Here is a 16,313-nt window from a genome sequence, read left to right as displayed (position 1 = left end):
AGAAAGATACTGTTCCCCTGCCCCCATGGTCCCAAAGGGAGAAAATAAACCTCCAGTTATTGGGAACATGACCTTCAGGGTCCCAGAAAGTGAGAACATTCCCTGTAGGGCAAGACATGATCTCCTTCCCTCCTTCCCTCCCTCCCTCCCCTCCTAGGATTGACACAACCGAAGACCCTCCTCTCAAATTCAAGAGACTCCCTTGGGGTGAGAATTCTAGCAGGGCTGTCACCTGAACACGGATCTCATCGAGCCCTAGGTCTCGGGCCAGAGCTTCCCGAAACCAGACATCAGGGTACTGGTTTCCTCCAAAGACTTCCTCAAGTTTTTCCAGTTGTTTGGGAGTAAACTTGGTCCGATGTCTCCTCGGCTTCCCAGCTGGGAGGGGAGCTGATCCTGGAGGGGCTTCCCCCCGGGGGGGAGCATACCCATGAGAGTTCAGGCCAAACACTTCCAGGGCCTGGCCGAAAAGTCCAGCACCCCCTGCTTCTGAGGGAAGAACAATTGAGGCCCCATCATACATGGCTCAGCCCCACCCCAAGTCATTTCCAGCCCAAGTCAAATATAGCATGGCCATGGCTCCCATATACTGACCCCCTTTTATAACTCAGGTCAAATATCTAAGACCTTGGGCCTATATACAACCCAGGCCCCTGAGAGATAGCCTGATAAACAACCAATTCTGAAGAGCCTACTGTGTGTAAGTAGTAAATCCCAACCAGAGGAAATCCAGTCCCCTCCCTGGAGAGAGCTGCAGCCCTCTCACTCTTCCTCCCTTCCTCAGAAGCTGAGCTCATGGGAAACCTATGACCCCAGCCCATGGAGCCTGGCTAAGCCCCTAACTAATTAGTCTGAGTCCTTGGGAGAAAGGAAGGGCCAGGGAAGAGTCACCATCCCCCCATTCCCCCCCAGGGACCCAGGAGTCCAGGCTCACCCATGGTAGACATCGAAGCTCTTGGGGCTGAAGGACTGGGCAAGGGGAAACAAACAGAAAGGGTCTTCTTTTCCTCCCCTGAGCTCTGGCCCAATCCCTGGAGGGCCAGGAGAGAGTAGAGATCAAAGCTCCTGTTGCTCCTCCCTCCACTTTTCAGTTTCTGCTCCTATCTCTCCGTCTGTGTCTCTGCCTTCTCTCACCTGCTCTGTTGACCTTGATCTCTGTGTCTCTCTTTTCAGCTCTCTGTCACAGTGGCTCTGTGATCCTGTCTAACCCTCCCCAGTTGTTTTCTGGCTCTCTCTATGCGTGTGTTTGTGTGTTTGGGTGTGTGTGTGTGTGTGTGTGTGCCTAGAACTAACTCTCTCTCTCTCTCTCTCTCTCTCTCTCTCTCTCTCTCTCTCTCTCTCTCTCTCTCTCTCTCTCTCTCTCTCTCTCTCTCTCTCTCTCTCGATCTGTCTGCCTCTCTTTCCACCTTTCTGCCTCAATCCTGTCTCTATGTCCACCTGCAGATGTCTGAGTCCAGGGATGGGGCTTGAGAGAGAAGGTGGAGTGGAAAGGGGGGGAGAAGCAACCTCCCTCCTCCTGCCCCTCCAGGGCCAACAGCCAATCCCAGAGCTTCCTCCAGGATTGGGGACTGAGATGGGCAGGGCAGGGCTGGGAGGGGGCAAACCTATGGAAAGTGTCACAAAACTTGGTCTCCCTATTCCGTCTGGACTTCTGTCTCTTCTCTTTCCTTCTTCAGCTATCTTTCCAAGTCTCCAAATGTCTCTAAATCAACCTCTCCATTCTGTCTCTCTCTTTCCATCTCTCCTCATCAAGGTGTGGAACTAGAGCCAGCCCCTGGGCCATGAGCTCAGAGTTGATGTGTCTCTGTGAATTGTATCACTACCGGTCCCAGCAGGGGGTGCTGAGGCAGAGAATCAAACCTGGACAGGGAGGTTCAGGTTCCCACAGAAACTGACAGGCTTTTGTACCATTAAATCCCCTTATGAGGTCAGAAAACAGTTGGGATGGGAAGAGAAAAAACAGTCCATACCCCTTCCCACCCCCACCAAGAAGCTGAAGCTAGAGAGGGAGGATAGAAACAGCAGGCATTGAAAGCTGGGCCTGGCTGGGACCTAAGAGTCATGGACCCCTGTGGAGTTCCACCCCAAGACCCCCCCAAGGCAGCAATGGGCCATGCCTCATGCAGCGATGGGAGGGGGAACAACTCCAGGGCTCTAAGCCCAGCCCCTCACCTGTTCCCCCAATTAGCAGTAATGAAGGAGAGCAAGGATTCAATCCAAGGCCAGGCACACACAGCAGGGGTGAAAGAACTCCTGCCAGATGAACACAACAGTTCTGCTATTTGTTTTCCCATCAGTTAAGCTAGCCCTTCAGTTAGTCATAGATTATTTTCCCTTATTGATTGCTTACTCATTTCATTGTTCATTTTGTAACTCATTCGACTGCCTGATTGCTGCTTTGTTCGTTTTGTCTATTTGTTGATTGGATCGTTTGCTCCTTGGCACATTGGTTCTGTCATTCATAGGGACCAGGAGGGAATGATGGACCTGGGATTTTTTTTGGTTTTCAGAACCACCAGGTGAGAAAGCTGTCACTCCTAAAGCAGGTTAGCATCTGCTCCACAGCTCAGTATCTTTGAAGGGTTGTCTAAACTACTGAGAGAGAAAGTCACCTGCCCAGTAATGAGGCAGATGTGGACTTGAACCATGATGCTTTGCTCACTCATTTATTCATTTACATATTTCTTCATTCACTTCTTTGTTGTCCGACTCCCAAAACTGCCTCCGTTTGTTCCTTTCTTTATCGTTTTGTTTTTAATTCCTTGATTCACTCATCCATTCATTACTTTGCTCATTCATTTATTTGTTCATTTGATCATTGGACCATTTGTTCATCTGCTGCTTCATTCGTTCATTTTGTTAACCCACAGTAGCAGACTTACTGCCTCCATTTTCCAGATGGAAAACTGAGGTCCAGAAAGGGGAGGTGACCTAGCCAGATTCTCAGATCAAGGATCCTATAAGACGCAAGAGAAAACCTTTGGGTACTTAGCCAGGAGCCCCCAGATGTGGCCATCATCCTCAGGAGTTCTTTTAGCTTGGTCCCATGTCTTCCAACCCCAATTTCTGGCTGATGTCCAGTCTCTGCAAAGAGTTGCTAGCCTATCCCTGCTTAAGGAAAGGTCAATGGGTGAAGCACCTCCACCCCATAGTCACTTGTTCATGGCTGGCCCCAGAGGGCCAAACTGGGAGGATTGAATGAAAGTGATGGACCAACCTTTCCTGCCATCAAGCTCTATACCTGGAGCTGCTTTGGGGGATGGAATGCCCCCATCCCTGGAAGCCTCAGAAAGTTGGAGGACCACTTCTTGGGTATGTTACCGAGAAGGGTTCCTACTTAGGAGTGATTGGGACATGACACCCTTTAAGTTTCCTCCCAGATTCAAGACGCTTGTAACCCCTATAACCTAGCATTCCCTAGAATGAGTCTGGGAGCTAGGAGGGATCTTTCTTGGTTTTTTGTTGGCGGGTTTTTTTTATTAATTTTATAATTACAATTTTTCTGACAGTACATATCCATGAATAATTTTTTACATTATCCCTTGTATTCATTTTTCCAAATTTTCCCCTCCCTCGCTCTACTCCCTCCCCTAGATGACAGGCAATCCTATACATATTAAATGTGTTACAGTATAACCTAGATACAATATATGTGTGTAAATACCATTTTCTTGTTGCACGGCAAGAATTGGATTCTGAAGGTATAAGTAACCAGGGTAGATAGACAGTAGTGCTAACAATTTACATTCACTTCCCAATGTTCCTTCTCTGGGTGTAGTTGTTTCTGTCCATCATTGATCAACTGGAAGTGAGTTGGATCTTTTTTATGTTGAAGATTTCCACTTCCATCAGAATACATCCTCATACAGTATTGTTATTGAAGTGTATAGTGATCTTCTGGTTCTGCTCATTTCACTCAGCCTCAGTTCAGGCTCTGCAAGCCTCTCTGTATTCTTCCTGCTGGTCATTTCTTACAGAGAAATAATATTCCATAGCCTTCATATACCATAATTTACCCAACCATTCTCCAATTGATGGACATCCATTCAACTTTCAGTTTCGAGCCACTACACAAAGAGCTGCCACAAACATTTTGACACATACAGGTCCCATTCCCTTCTTTAAGATCTCTTTGGGGTATAAGCCCAGTAGTTAACACTGCTAGATCAAAGGGTATACACATTTTGATAACTTTCTGGGCATAATTCCACATTGTTCTCCAGAATGGCTGGATTCTTTCACAACTCCACCAACAATGTATCAGTGTCCCAGTTTTCCCACATCCCCTCCAACATTCATCATTATTTGTTCCTGTCATCTTAGCCAATCTGATAGGTGTGTAGTGGTATCTCAGAGTTGTCTTAATTTGCATTTCTCTGATCAGTAGTGATTTGGAACACTTTCATATGAGTGGATATAATTTCAATTTCATCATCTGAGAATTGTCTGTTCATATCCTTTGACCATTTATTATTGATTTTTTATCAATCAGTCAGTTCTCTATATATTTTGGAGATGAGGCCTTTATCAGAACCTTGAACTGTAAAAATATTTTCCCAATTTGTTACTTTCCTTCTAATCTTGTTGGGTGTTTTTTGTTTTGTTTTGTTTTGTTTTAAACTGAGGCACTTGGGATTAAGTGACTTGTCCAGGGTCACACAGCTAGGAAATGTTAAGTGTCTGAGGTCATATTTGAACTCAGGTCCTCCTTACTTTAGGGCTAGCTACCCACTGCAGATGATATTTTTCTCAATCTACTCTTTGGAACTCCCTGAATTTCTCCTTTTCTTCCTGTCCCATGGCCCATCTCCACTGACTGAGGATGTTAGCTGGAATGTAGTGAGGCCAGCTCCACAGCTTTACCATTTCCTGGCTATGTGGCCTCTTCTAAAACTCATCTGTCAAATGGGGCTGAGAAGATATAAAAGAACTAGGGGAGTAAACAGCGGGGGCAGAACAAGTCAAGTTGGATGAGGGAGAAGCCATTAATTGCCGGGAGGTGGGGCGAGTGCTGAGAAGCAGGGAAGGTCCTCTGGAGGAGGTGGCTTAAGACTGGAAGAATGAAGAAAAAAGAAAAAAAAAGACGAAGAATGGGTATGGAGATAGCAGTGGTAGCCCAGGCAAAGGGAAGAGCACAGGCAAAGGACTCAGAGCCAGGAAAGCACAGGGTGCATCTGAGGGGGGTTCAGCCAGAGCCTGGGGACTGTGGAGAGAGAGAGAGAAGTGGGAGTGGGTTGGAGAGGCCAGGCAGCCCCATGTTGCGGTAGGCCTCCCATGCCAATCTGTTCTCGGGCATTACCTTGTAGGCTAAGGGCAGTGCTGTGTGTCCCCAACACCTCTGGCCCCCCGAGTTTGGGGTTCCAGTAAGTCTCCTACCTTATTCCCAAGTTCTTTAAGATGAAATCTTGTCTGCTTTCCAGCCCCACCTTCACCCCCACCTCACCACCATAGACTTTCTTTTTCTTTTTTAAAGCTTTTTATTTTCAAAGCATATGCATGGGTAATTTTTCAACATTGACCCTTGACACTTCTGTTCCAACTTTTCCCTTCCTTCCCTCCACCCCCTCCTCTGAATGGCAGGTAGACCAATATATGTTAAACATGGTAAAATATATATTAAATGCAATATATGTAAACATATTTATATAGTTATTGTGCCACACAAGAAAAAAATTGAATCAAAAATGAAAAAAAAAATGAGAAAGAAAATAAAGTGCAAGCAAACAACAACAAAAAGAGTGAAAAAGCTCTGTTGTGCTCCATACTCAGTTCCCACAGGCCTCTCTTGGTGTATTGGCTCTCTCCATCATAAGTCCACCGGAACTGACCTAAATCACAGTTGAGAAGAGCCACATCTATTAGAACTGATGATCACATAATCTTGTTGTTGCCGTGTACAACGATCTCCTGGTCCTGCTCACTTCACTCAGCATCAGTTCCTGTAAATCTCTCCAGGCCTCTCTGAAATCTTCCTGCTGATCATTTCTTACAGAACAATAATATTCCATGGCATTCATATACCATAACTTATCCATCCATTTTCCACCTGAAGGGCATCCATTCAATTTCCAATTCCTTCCCACTACAAAAAGGGCTGCCACAAACATTTTGGCACACGTGGGTCCCTTTCCCTCTTTTATGATCTCTTTGAGATACAGGCCCAGTAGAAACATCTCATTACTAGATGAAAGAGAATGCAGTTTGATAGTCTTTGATTATAGTTCCACATTGTTCTCCAGAATGGCTGGATATATTCACAATTCCAACAAGTAATAGTGTCCCGGTTTCCCCACATCCCCTCCAACATTCGTCATTATTGTTTCCTGTCATCTTAGCCAAACTGTTTGAGTTTGAGCCCCATAGAGTTTCTAGGTCTTGTCCATGGTTCTGAACTCCTCTACCATCCCTTCCATTGGGGGCTCGGGGATGGGATGGGACTTGCCCTCCCATACCTCAGAAGAAGAGGTCCATCTTGTGCTTGGCCCCAGCTGTCATAACTGGAACATAGAGGGCACAGGGATGGATTTGAATAAGACCTTCTCACAATGAAGGCTCGCCACAATGAAGGCTCCCCACAAATGGCAAAGGTAGCCTCAGAAGCTCCTAAAGACACTCAAATTGAGGTTGCTAGAAATACAGAGCCAGACATCACCAGCAATCACAGACCGTTGGCGGCCTCCATTTTCTCCAAGAGCTAGAGAATCAGGGGCAATGATGGCCCTCCAAAATCATCAGTCCCATCCTACTATTTCTCTTTATAGGGAAGGGAACAAAGTCAGTGAGCATCATGGCTGCTTCTTGTACCTATCACCGGTGCTCTGGTGGCCATGGGACCAGAGCAGAGGGGAGCATGGAGGGCAAGGAAGCCTTCCCAAAGTCCTGCATAGATTGGCGCAATGCCCAAGGAGCCAAGAGAGCCTGTTGGCTCCCCTCCAAGGTTCAGCTCCCACACACAACCATGCCATTGCCACCATCCTGGGAGTGGTGCCCATGGGCAGACAGAAGCCCATTAATGAGCTCCCCAGACCAAAGAAGGCTCCTTCGAGGCTGGCTCGAAGAAGACCAGTAATTGGGCTTGGGCAGAGGCCTGGAAAGGCAGGAAGTCCCCGGCCAGCTCCTCACTGGGGATTCACCCAGAGGAGGAGAGAAAAGGAGGAAGGACAGGACAATGGAACGTGCTCTGTGCCGCTGCTTCATTTGAGATTCAGGTTCTCATCCAGAGGGAAGGAAGAGAGAAGGGGAGGAGACAGCAGAGGTGAGGGATGGCTGGATATCCCCCTACAGTCCAGGATGGGACTCAGCCAGAAAGAAGCAGACCTCGGGGTCTCCAGCATTCATCTGGCAGAGTGGCCCTTCAGCCTCATGTAGCTAAGGACCTAGTGGGCACTAACCCCTCCCCCTCTCTAGGGCTCAGTTTACCCTTATTGAAGGCAAAATCATTCCTCCCAGAGCCTTAGCTCCTCAAGGCTTTCTGAGCCCCTAAAGGCAGCTGCAGGTGCCCAGGTTTGTTTCTTTGGGATTGACAAGGGCATTGGGGTAGAGAAGGCCCTCTCTGCTGCAGACTGCCCCCCGAATTAGCTCCACTTTCTAGTTTCTGAGAGTTGTCTGGAAGACACAGAGAAGTGTCAACCAGGGAGGGTCAGAGCCAGGACTCAAATTCAGTTTGAGGAAGAAAACTGAGACCCAGAGAGAGGAAGGTGCCAGAAACAGCAGGAAGCAGAGCAAGATCTACAGAGCATGTCCTCGGCCTCCAAACTCGGGGCTCTCCCTCCTCCTCCCCTCCCCGCCACCTGTCGCCTCTCAGATAATTAAACACACTGATAGCTTCGACACTCAATGTGGCCAAGACGCCAGGCGAGAGCGGCAAGCGAGAGACTTCGAGGACTGAGTGATGGAATAAGCAAAGGCTGGGGGACAGTTCTGGGTGCCAGGCCCCAGAGCAGAGACTGGGAAAGGGAGACTCACTCGGGGGCAGCTACCCACATCACTGGATGAAAGCTGGAGGGAAACGACATCCCACAGTTGAGCCTTCCACTCCAACACATCCTGGCTGCTTTGTCTGTTGGTTTCCCCCCCCCCCCTTAGACCAGGAGTTCCTAAGGGGCCCTTGCATCTGACAGATGAGGAAACTGAGGACCACAGTGAAGTCAGTTGTTCAGGGTCATACAGGGAGTAAATAAGAAAGGTCTCGTTCCAACCCAGGGACTCTGACCCAAAGGCCACTTTTCAAAAACTTTTCCCACTAGCAGCACTCCAAGGACTCTGGAGTCCAAAGGGATCCCAAGGCAGGGCTTGTGGGATTGAATCCAATCTGAGCCTCCTCCTTGGGCAGGCGGGAATCCCAAACAGGTCTCCTTCCTCGAGGAGCAGCCACTGGGAGCTGGAAGAGCCGCCCCGACCCACCCCAGCAGGCCCAGAGAGGGAAAAGGACTCGTCCCGAGGTACAAAGCCAGCTAGGAGGTGCAGGTAGGGGGAGATAGGCCTTGAACGCAGGTTCCCCACGTCTTCCAAAACTTCCAGGAATGAGGCCCTCGCCCTCCCACACCCTGGGCACACACAGGGAAGCCGGGGAAGAATGCCAACTCTGGGGAAGCAAAACTTAGTTTGGCTGGAGAGGGCATCGAATGACCCTTGAAAGGTCAACTGCGGCTTCTGGAGAAAAGGGAGGGCGCCATTAGTCTCAGCAAGCACCTCACTAGCTGTTGGATCTCAGGGAGATCACTTTACCTCTGGAGGTCTCAGGCTTTTCATGGGGAACACAAGGATGATTCTCTTAATGATCTTAATGATCTCCAAGGTCTTTCTGGCTGGAAAGCCTGGGAGACCACTGCCCAGATGGGTACGTGGATGGCTGCGGGAGCGAGTAATTAGTTGGGTACATTGGGCTTCCTCTGTGGCTGCCTCCACGGCTCCTAGGTCCTTTCTGTGCCCTCAAAGGTTTTGCTCTCTGCACTCTCCCCTGATCATTCCCTCAGTTCCTGGGGAGCTGAGGAGGCCAGGGCCAGTTCTCCTGGAGGTCCAAGGAGATGCCCCCAGTGTCTTCTGTTCCCTTCTCCCAGATTTATGGGTCCTCAGACCCATAAATTAAATCAGGAGTTATCGTCCTCCTGGGCATGAAAAGGTTTGAATTTAGCTTGCAGAAAAAAAGATTCTGCTAGTGAGGGGGAAAAGGTCCTGTTCACTCTGGTGTTTAACTCAGTTAGTAACATGACTCCCCAGATGCCGGAAGAGGCCAGGGAAAGGGAGCTGGGACCAGCTGGCCAGCCTCATTGTCATTACTCACATTCGCCTGTCTCTGTCAAAGCTTTGCAAAGTTTTGCCAGATCCACATATGATCTCACTGTATCCTCACAACAACCCTTGGACACAATTGCTCTTATTGAGCCCACTTTACAGATGAGGAAACTGAGGCTGAGAGCTATGCTGTGACTTGGCCGGGATCATATCAGTAGTAGGGATCTAAGGCGGTGTTGGACTCCAGGTCTTGCTGACTCCAAGGCAAGGTCTCCATCTACCTTGCTGCCAATCGCCTTTGGACATGTGTTTGCTCATCTACCCAACATGCCTCCATTCTCCTATCTGTCACTCCATCCAGGAAGGAAGAATGTGAAAAGTGATGGAGGAAGTACACCGGAGCAGTGAGGGGAGGGGGGAGGGAGGGAGAGTCGGGAAAAACTCGTTCTGAAGAGAAAGAACTTCCTGAAGGTGGGAGCACCTGATAGGAGTACTGCCAGACAGAGATGTGGGAGTGCGAGTGCATGTGTGTGTGAGTGTGTGAGTGTGTGTGTGTGTGTGTGTGTGTGTGTGTGTGTGTGTGTGTGATCTCAGGAAAACCTCCCCTCAGGACCTCTGTTTCCGCCTCCATAAAACCAATCGCTTGGGTTCTCTGGTATTTTAGTTACCTCCCAGCTCCATCAGCTGAGGTCTCTAAGCCATCACAGCTCAGTCAGTGAAGGCACCAAATTGTACTTAATACTTAAAGAAAAAGGGGGGCGGGGTTTAATAACTTTTAAAAGTGCTCTCAATTGTCTATCACCCAGGAAGGGAATTCATCCACTGGGAAGGGGACCGGATTCCATGATGGCGGAGGGGACCAGATTCCATGATCTTGGAAGGGACCAGATTCCGTGATGACGGAGGGCACCGGATTCCATGATCTCAGACGAGTCAGCAATTGCATGAATCTCATGCCAGGCTCATGGATGAAAGTAATCAAAGCCGCCTCTTTGAATTCATCCTCCAGGGCTTCTCGGAACAATCACCCCCTCAGTGGGTCTTCTTTTTGCTCTTCTTCTGGCTGTATCTGGTCGCTGTGATTGGGAACTTGCTCATCTCCATGGCCATCCTGCTTGACCCCCACCTGCACAAGCCCATGTATTTCTTCCTCGCTCAGCTCTCTCTGGCCGACGGCTGCTTTGTCTCCACCACGGTGCCCAATCTGCTGGTGAGCATTGGAACTCGCGACAGAAGCATCTCGTACGCCAGCTGCATGACCCAGCTCTACTTCTTCCTAACTTTTGGCGACCTAGACATCTTCCTCCTGGCCGTGATGGCCTACGATCGCTATGTGGCCATCTGCTACCCACTCCACTATGCTACGGTCCTGAGCCCCACCCGCTGCACCTTGCTGGTGGCCCTCTGCTGGGTGCTCACCAACTCGGTGGCCCTCACTCACACTCTGCTCATGACCCAGCTCTCCTTCTGTACCACAAAAACCGTCTCGGGCTTTTTCTGTGACCTGGGCCCACTGATGCAGGTGGCCTGCTCCAGCACGCAGGCAAACATGTGGGTGCTGCTCACCCTGGGGGGAGCCGTCATCCTTCTCCCCTTTATCCTCATTCTGATCTCTTATGGCCACATCGCCAGGGCCATCTTCAGGACTCCATCGGCCCAGGGGAGGCGCAAGGCCTTCTCCACCTGCGGCTCTCACCTCACCGTGGTCTTCCTCTTCTTCGGGACAGTGATCCGGGCATATCTGTGCCCCAGCAATCCTGGATCGACTGCCCCGGGGGACACGGCGGCCATTGTCATGTACACAGTCATCACACCCACAGTGAATCCCTTCATCTACAGTCTGAGGAACCAGGACATGCAAGCAGCACTGGCCAGGCTTATCAGAGGGAACATCCAGAGGAGAAATGCAAAGTAGTTCCATCTGGAGGCAGTCTGGGAGGAAGGGAAGGCATGGGGGAAGCCAGGGGACATCCGGAAAGGCAATGCCTGAGCTGCCGCGTAAGGAGAGAGGTATTCTGGGAGGGGGAGGGAGGGCATGCTAGGCAGGGAGGATGGCTGCTGCAAAGGCATGGAGGTGGGAGATGAAGGGGAGTGTGGATCACAGAGAACAGGTCTGTGAGGCTGCAGCCCAGTGCCTAGGAGGGGAGAGTAGAAAGGGAGCTTGGAGCCAGGTTGGGAAGGGCTTTGAAAACTAAACAGAGGAATTCCCCTTTTATCCTATGTGCAATTGGAAGTCATTGGAGTTGGTTGAATGGGGAAGCCACGCAGACAGAAAGTTGTTCAGTGGTTAGAGTGTTGGGTTCCAGTGAAGAAGACCTGGGTTTGCACCTGAGGAAAATGACTTGAGCAGTAGTCAAAGCTAAGGCATTTATTAAGCACTTCTTGTGTCCCAGGCACCATGTGCAATGTGGTGGATACAAACAAGAAAAAATAAAAATACTAACAAGGAGACCGCAGCAATATATCACAAAGGTCCAGCGGGATTCACACCAGGAAAGCAGAGTCGGTTCAATATTAGGAAAACCTACGCATAAATGACCACATTTGTAACAAAAACAACAAAAATTATTTTAATAAATGCAAAATTTGACAGAATACAATACCCAATTCCTGTTTTAAAAAAAACACACTAAAAAGCACAGGAATAAATGGAGCTTTTTCCTTAAGTAGTAGGGGCAGCCACCTAGCTGGATCAAGTGCAAGAAGAACCAGTTCAAATACAGCCCCAGACCCTTACTAGCTGTATGACCCTGAACAAGTCAATTCACCTCTGTTTGCCTCCATTTCCTCATCTATCAAACAGGGATTATAACAGCACACCCTGCCAGGGTTGTTGTGAAGGTCAAATAGGATATTAATTCTAAAGCACCTGGCACATAGTAAGCAGTTTTTGATAAACCTCAAGATTCCAGGTATTGGGGCAGGAATTCACTATTTAACAGAACCGTTGGGAACACTGGGTGGCAAAAACTTGGAGCGGCATCTCATAAGATACACTAGGATGTGCTCAAAATGAGCACGTGGTTCAGACAGAAAGCATGAAATAAGCACACTGGTGGGAAGAAATTACTCAGCAGATCTACGGATAAGGGCAGGATTTATGCCCAAACAAGAAATAGAGAGGCTCCGAGGAAGTAAAATGGATCATTTTGAGGACATAAAATTAAAAAGGTTTTAAGACAAACAAACCAATAAAACTCAAAAGAAAAGCAAAAAACTGGTGAGGGTTACAGTAAATTTCTCTGCTAAAAGTCTCATTTCTCAAGCATAAAGGGAACTAAGTCAAATTTACAAGAATTGGAGCCATTATCCAATTGATAAGTGGTCAAAGGATAGAAAGAGGAAGTTTTCAGACGGAGCAACCCAAGCCATCACTAATAATTAGAAAAATGCAAAGGAAAACAATTCTGAAGCCCCACCTCCCACTCATCAGATTAACTAAGATGACCAATAAATAAAAAAAAGTGACAAATGCTGAAGGGTCTCAGGGAAACAGGTTCACTGATGCACCATGATGACAAAAGACATAAAATGATTAAAAAAAAAAAAAAAGACAAATGCTGAAGGGACTGAGGGAAACCGGTATACTGATGCACCATTGGTAGAATTGTGAACTAGTCCAGACATTGTAAAAAAAAAGCAATTTGGAACCATGCCCAATTATTAAACTGGGCATAGCCTTTGCTCAAACAATATCACTACTAGATCTGTATCCCAAAGAGATCAAAGCAAGAAGAAAAGGACATATATGTACAAAAATATTAATAGCAACTCTTTTAGTGTTCGAAAAGAACTGGAAATTAAGGAGCTCATCAGTTGGGAGATGACTGAACAAGTTGGGGTATATGATTGTGATGGAAAATTGCTGTGCTATAAGAAATGATGAGCGGGAGGATTTACAAAAAACCTAGACAGACTTCTATGAACTGATGCTGAATGAAGCGACCACACCCAGGTAAGCAATTTATAGAATGGCAGCAATCTTTTAAAAATGATCAACTTTGCCCTGAAGTCAGAAGGACCAGAGTTCAAATTTAGTCTCAAACACTTAACACTTCCTAGCTGTGTGATCCTGGGCAAGTCACTTAACCCCAATTGCCTTAGCAAAAAATTAAATAAATAAATAAATAAACAATGATCAACTTTGAAACACTTAACTCTAATCAACACAACAATCTACTAAGATTTGAAAGGATTCATGATGAAACATGCTATTCACCTCCAGAAAGAGAATTGATCAACTCAGAGCAAAATGAAACAGATTTTCTTCTCTTTTGTCTTTGTGGAACAAAGCTATTGTAGAAATTTGCTTTTCATATTTGTACATATCTATAAAGGTTTCTAGATTTCTCGCCTTCTTAGTCAGTGGGAGAGGGGAAGAAAGGAAAAGAATTTGGAACTAAAAACAAAATAAAATTATTTGTAAAAGTCCATTGGTAGCTTGTGGTTTGGATTGAGTGATGATGTCTGAAGTCATACTGTGAATGACCAAAGATCGACAGAGGAAGTCCAGGCAGCAAGTAAATCATCTCGTTCATGGAATTTGAGAAAGGAGAAAAGATATGTGCCAATGGCATAATAGGGTGTGAAAGGAGCCAGCAAAGTTTAAGGCGGGAGGAGAGAATGTGAGCTTATTTGGAAGCACTAGGGAAGAAACCAATCGGTAAGAAGAAATTTAAGGGATAGCTAGTTGAGACAGTGCATAGAGCACCAGCCCTAAAGTCAGGAGGATCTGAGTTCAAATCTGGTCTCAGACACTTAACACTTCCTAGCTGGGTGACCCTGGCCAAGTCACTTAACCCCAATTGCCTCAGCAAAAAAAAAAAAAAAAAAGAAATTTAAAAGGAGGATCGAGGAAGCAATTTCTTAGCAAATATGGGAGGAGCTGGGGTCACCCACACATGTCATGTGGGCCTTGGGATAGTGAAGAGTCAGAGAGAAGAACCAGAAGAAACTGGGAGAGGATGAGGTGAAGTTCTCAGCGAACCACGTCAATTTTTTCAATAAAGTAAGAAATAAGACTCTCTGCTAGGGTGGGGCTAGGGGGTGAGGGAGAGCAGTGAGGAGATTAAGGAGGGAAGGGAAGGCTTGCAATACCGTCTGGGGGAGAGGGGATAGAGGCAATCCTTTCTAATGGCCCAGTCAAGGTCCATCTCAATCAACATGGTTGAGACAGTCTCTCCAGCTCCATTTGGAGGCTTATGGGTAGGAGTGAAAGAGACAAATGGGGGGAGGCCTGAAGTTTGACAGTGTGACTAGGGGACTGTGGACCCAAGAGCAAAGGACAGCATTGAGTTCAAATGGCCAACTACTGGTTTGAAGTTAGAGAGGGAGGGAAGTAAAGTCAAAGCAAAGGTATTAGCCGGACAAAGTCCTGAGGGGCTGAGGGATCCGAGGTGCAAATGAGGGCAAAAACCAGATCTAGCAAACGAGCCATCAGAGAATGTTAGTTTTTAATTAGGGAAACAGAACACTTGGAGGTGATGGTGAGAAATCATGAGACCATCCCAGAGGAAGTGGGAGGTTAGAGAGCATGGGGGAGCACTTGTGCAGATAACAAAGGTTCCTAGCATATGGGAAGGAGCAAGAGAGGCAGATGATGAGCCAAGTACTAACCTCCTTGAGAGAGGAGGTGGGGGACAACCTGGGAATCATAATGTGACTTCAAAGAACAAAAGGTTGGTGTTAAGACTGGAACCCAGTTCTTCCTGCCTCCAAGACTCATATCTTTATGGATAAATGAAAGAAGCATTTATTAAGCTCCTACTGTTTGTCTAGCTCTGGGGATCCAAACAGAAGATTCAGATGGTTCCTTTCCTGAAGAAGTTCCCATTCTAATGGGGGTGGGAGGGGTAGGGACAACACTTAGGGAAGGTTCCAGCTTCCAGTCCTATGAAGTAAAAGTCCCACGGTCCTTAGGGTAGAGTAGCAAAGCAGGTGCTTGGGGCCTCTTCTCCAATGTCACTTAGAGGATGGCATCAGTCTCTGCCATTGAGCTACTGGACAACTGTGCAAAGGACTTTGGTGAGCAGGAATTTCCTTTCTAGGGCTTCCAGAAGTCTGACTGTAGCCCCTGCGGGAGCAGAAAGTCCCCAGAATGCACCTCCCCAGGTTTTGCTCCCCAGGAAAATGTCGGAGGGCCCCCAGCTGGAAGCAGGGTTGGTGACCTGGGGCACACTGCTCTTCCTGAGGGTTCAGGGTTCTAAGCTGTCCCATCAGGTTCTAAAGAAAGGTAGTAGACAACAGAGCATTCTCATTCTCTCTGTTATTGTCCATTTGCACTTTGTTTTCCTTCTCAGGTTTTTATTCTGTCTAAATCTAATTTTTCTTGTGCTGCAAGTATAACTATGTAAACATATATTATATTTAACATATACTTTAACATATTTAACGTGTATGGGACTACCTGGCAGCTAGAGGAGGGGGGGGAAGGAGGGGAAAAGTTGGAACAGAAGTGATTACAAGGGACAATGTTGAAAAATTGGCCATGCATATGTTTTGGAAATAAAAAGCTATAATTTTTTTTAAAAGGTGGTAGTCCAGGGGATGAAGATGATCTGACTGACCAGGCACATACTGCTTCCTGTGTCTCCCTTGGGTGCCTTGGGCTGGCTCAACTGCCCTGACTATATATGAGGCCATTCCTCGTGACTTTTCTATGGCCTTAAGCAGCAGGTTTCTCTCAGTAATGGACTTCCTGACACTAGGAAGAATGCCAACTTCCATTGCCCCTGTAACTTGGGTCTCATAACACATACGGGGGGTACTGTGTACCACTGATCTGTGTGCTCCACTTTGAGCAATGAAAAATGATATGGAATGACGGCTCCAGGCCCTGATTCTGACCGAAGCCAGAGGGAGTCACAAGACCAGGCTGACAGAGCCCAGCGCCAGCTGGTGACCTTAAATCTCAGCTGGGCCCTTGCTGCTGTATGGAAACGTTTCCACTAGCCCCTGATCCATTCTCTCACACTCCTCCCGACTTCTACTCCCTGTAGCCATCAACAACCATTAATTAGCCAGCTATTTGTGGAGGGCCTTGGGTCTGATCTTAGGAATTGAAGTGAACGCTGTTCAGC

The 16,313-nt window shown here is 47.5% G+C and overlaps 2 protein-coding genes across 4 annotated transcripts in view; one reads left to right on the top strand and one right to left on the bottom strand.

The window, feature by feature from the left end:
- The window catches only part of LOC141548627 (glyoxalase domain-containing protein 5-like), a 67,954-nt gene that overhangs the window by 24,441 nt on the left and 27,200 nt on the right, over positions 1–16,313 (bottom strand). Inside the window, exons 2-3 of one of the 3 annotated variants that reach the window (XM_074277640.1) lie at positions 11,679–11,758; positions 233–489 (exon numbers count right to left, since the gene is read on the bottom strand). Coding sequence is in view for 1 of the 3 variants with exons in the window: in XM_074277639.1 (XP_074133740.1) it covers positions 233–489; positions 935–947 (270 nt within the window). In the remaining 2 variants the exon portion in view is untranslated. Of the gene's footprint in view, positions 1–232; positions 490–934; positions 1,019–11,678; positions 11,759–16,313 lie in introns of those variants that run through there. The other 2 variants (XM_074277639.1, XM_074277641.1) reach the window with 2 other exon arrangements.
- LOC141548626 (olfactory receptor 1P1-like) lies at positions 10,199–11,149 on the top strand. Its single transcript, XM_074277638.1, has one exon. It carries the CDS (start codon positions 10,199–10,201, stop codon positions 11,147–11,149), a length of 951 nt encoding a protein of 316 aa, XP_074133739.1.

The sequence above is a fragment of the Sminthopsis crassicaudata genome, chromosome X, assembly GCF_048593235.1.
Source record: "Sminthopsis crassicaudata isolate SCR6 chromosome X, ASM4859323v1, whole genome shotgun sequence".
NCBI lineage: Eukaryota > Metazoa > Chordata > Mammalia > Dasyuromorphia > Dasyuridae > Sminthopsis > Sminthopsis crassicaudata.
This window is presented reverse-complemented; position numbering and strand designations above follow the sequence as displayed.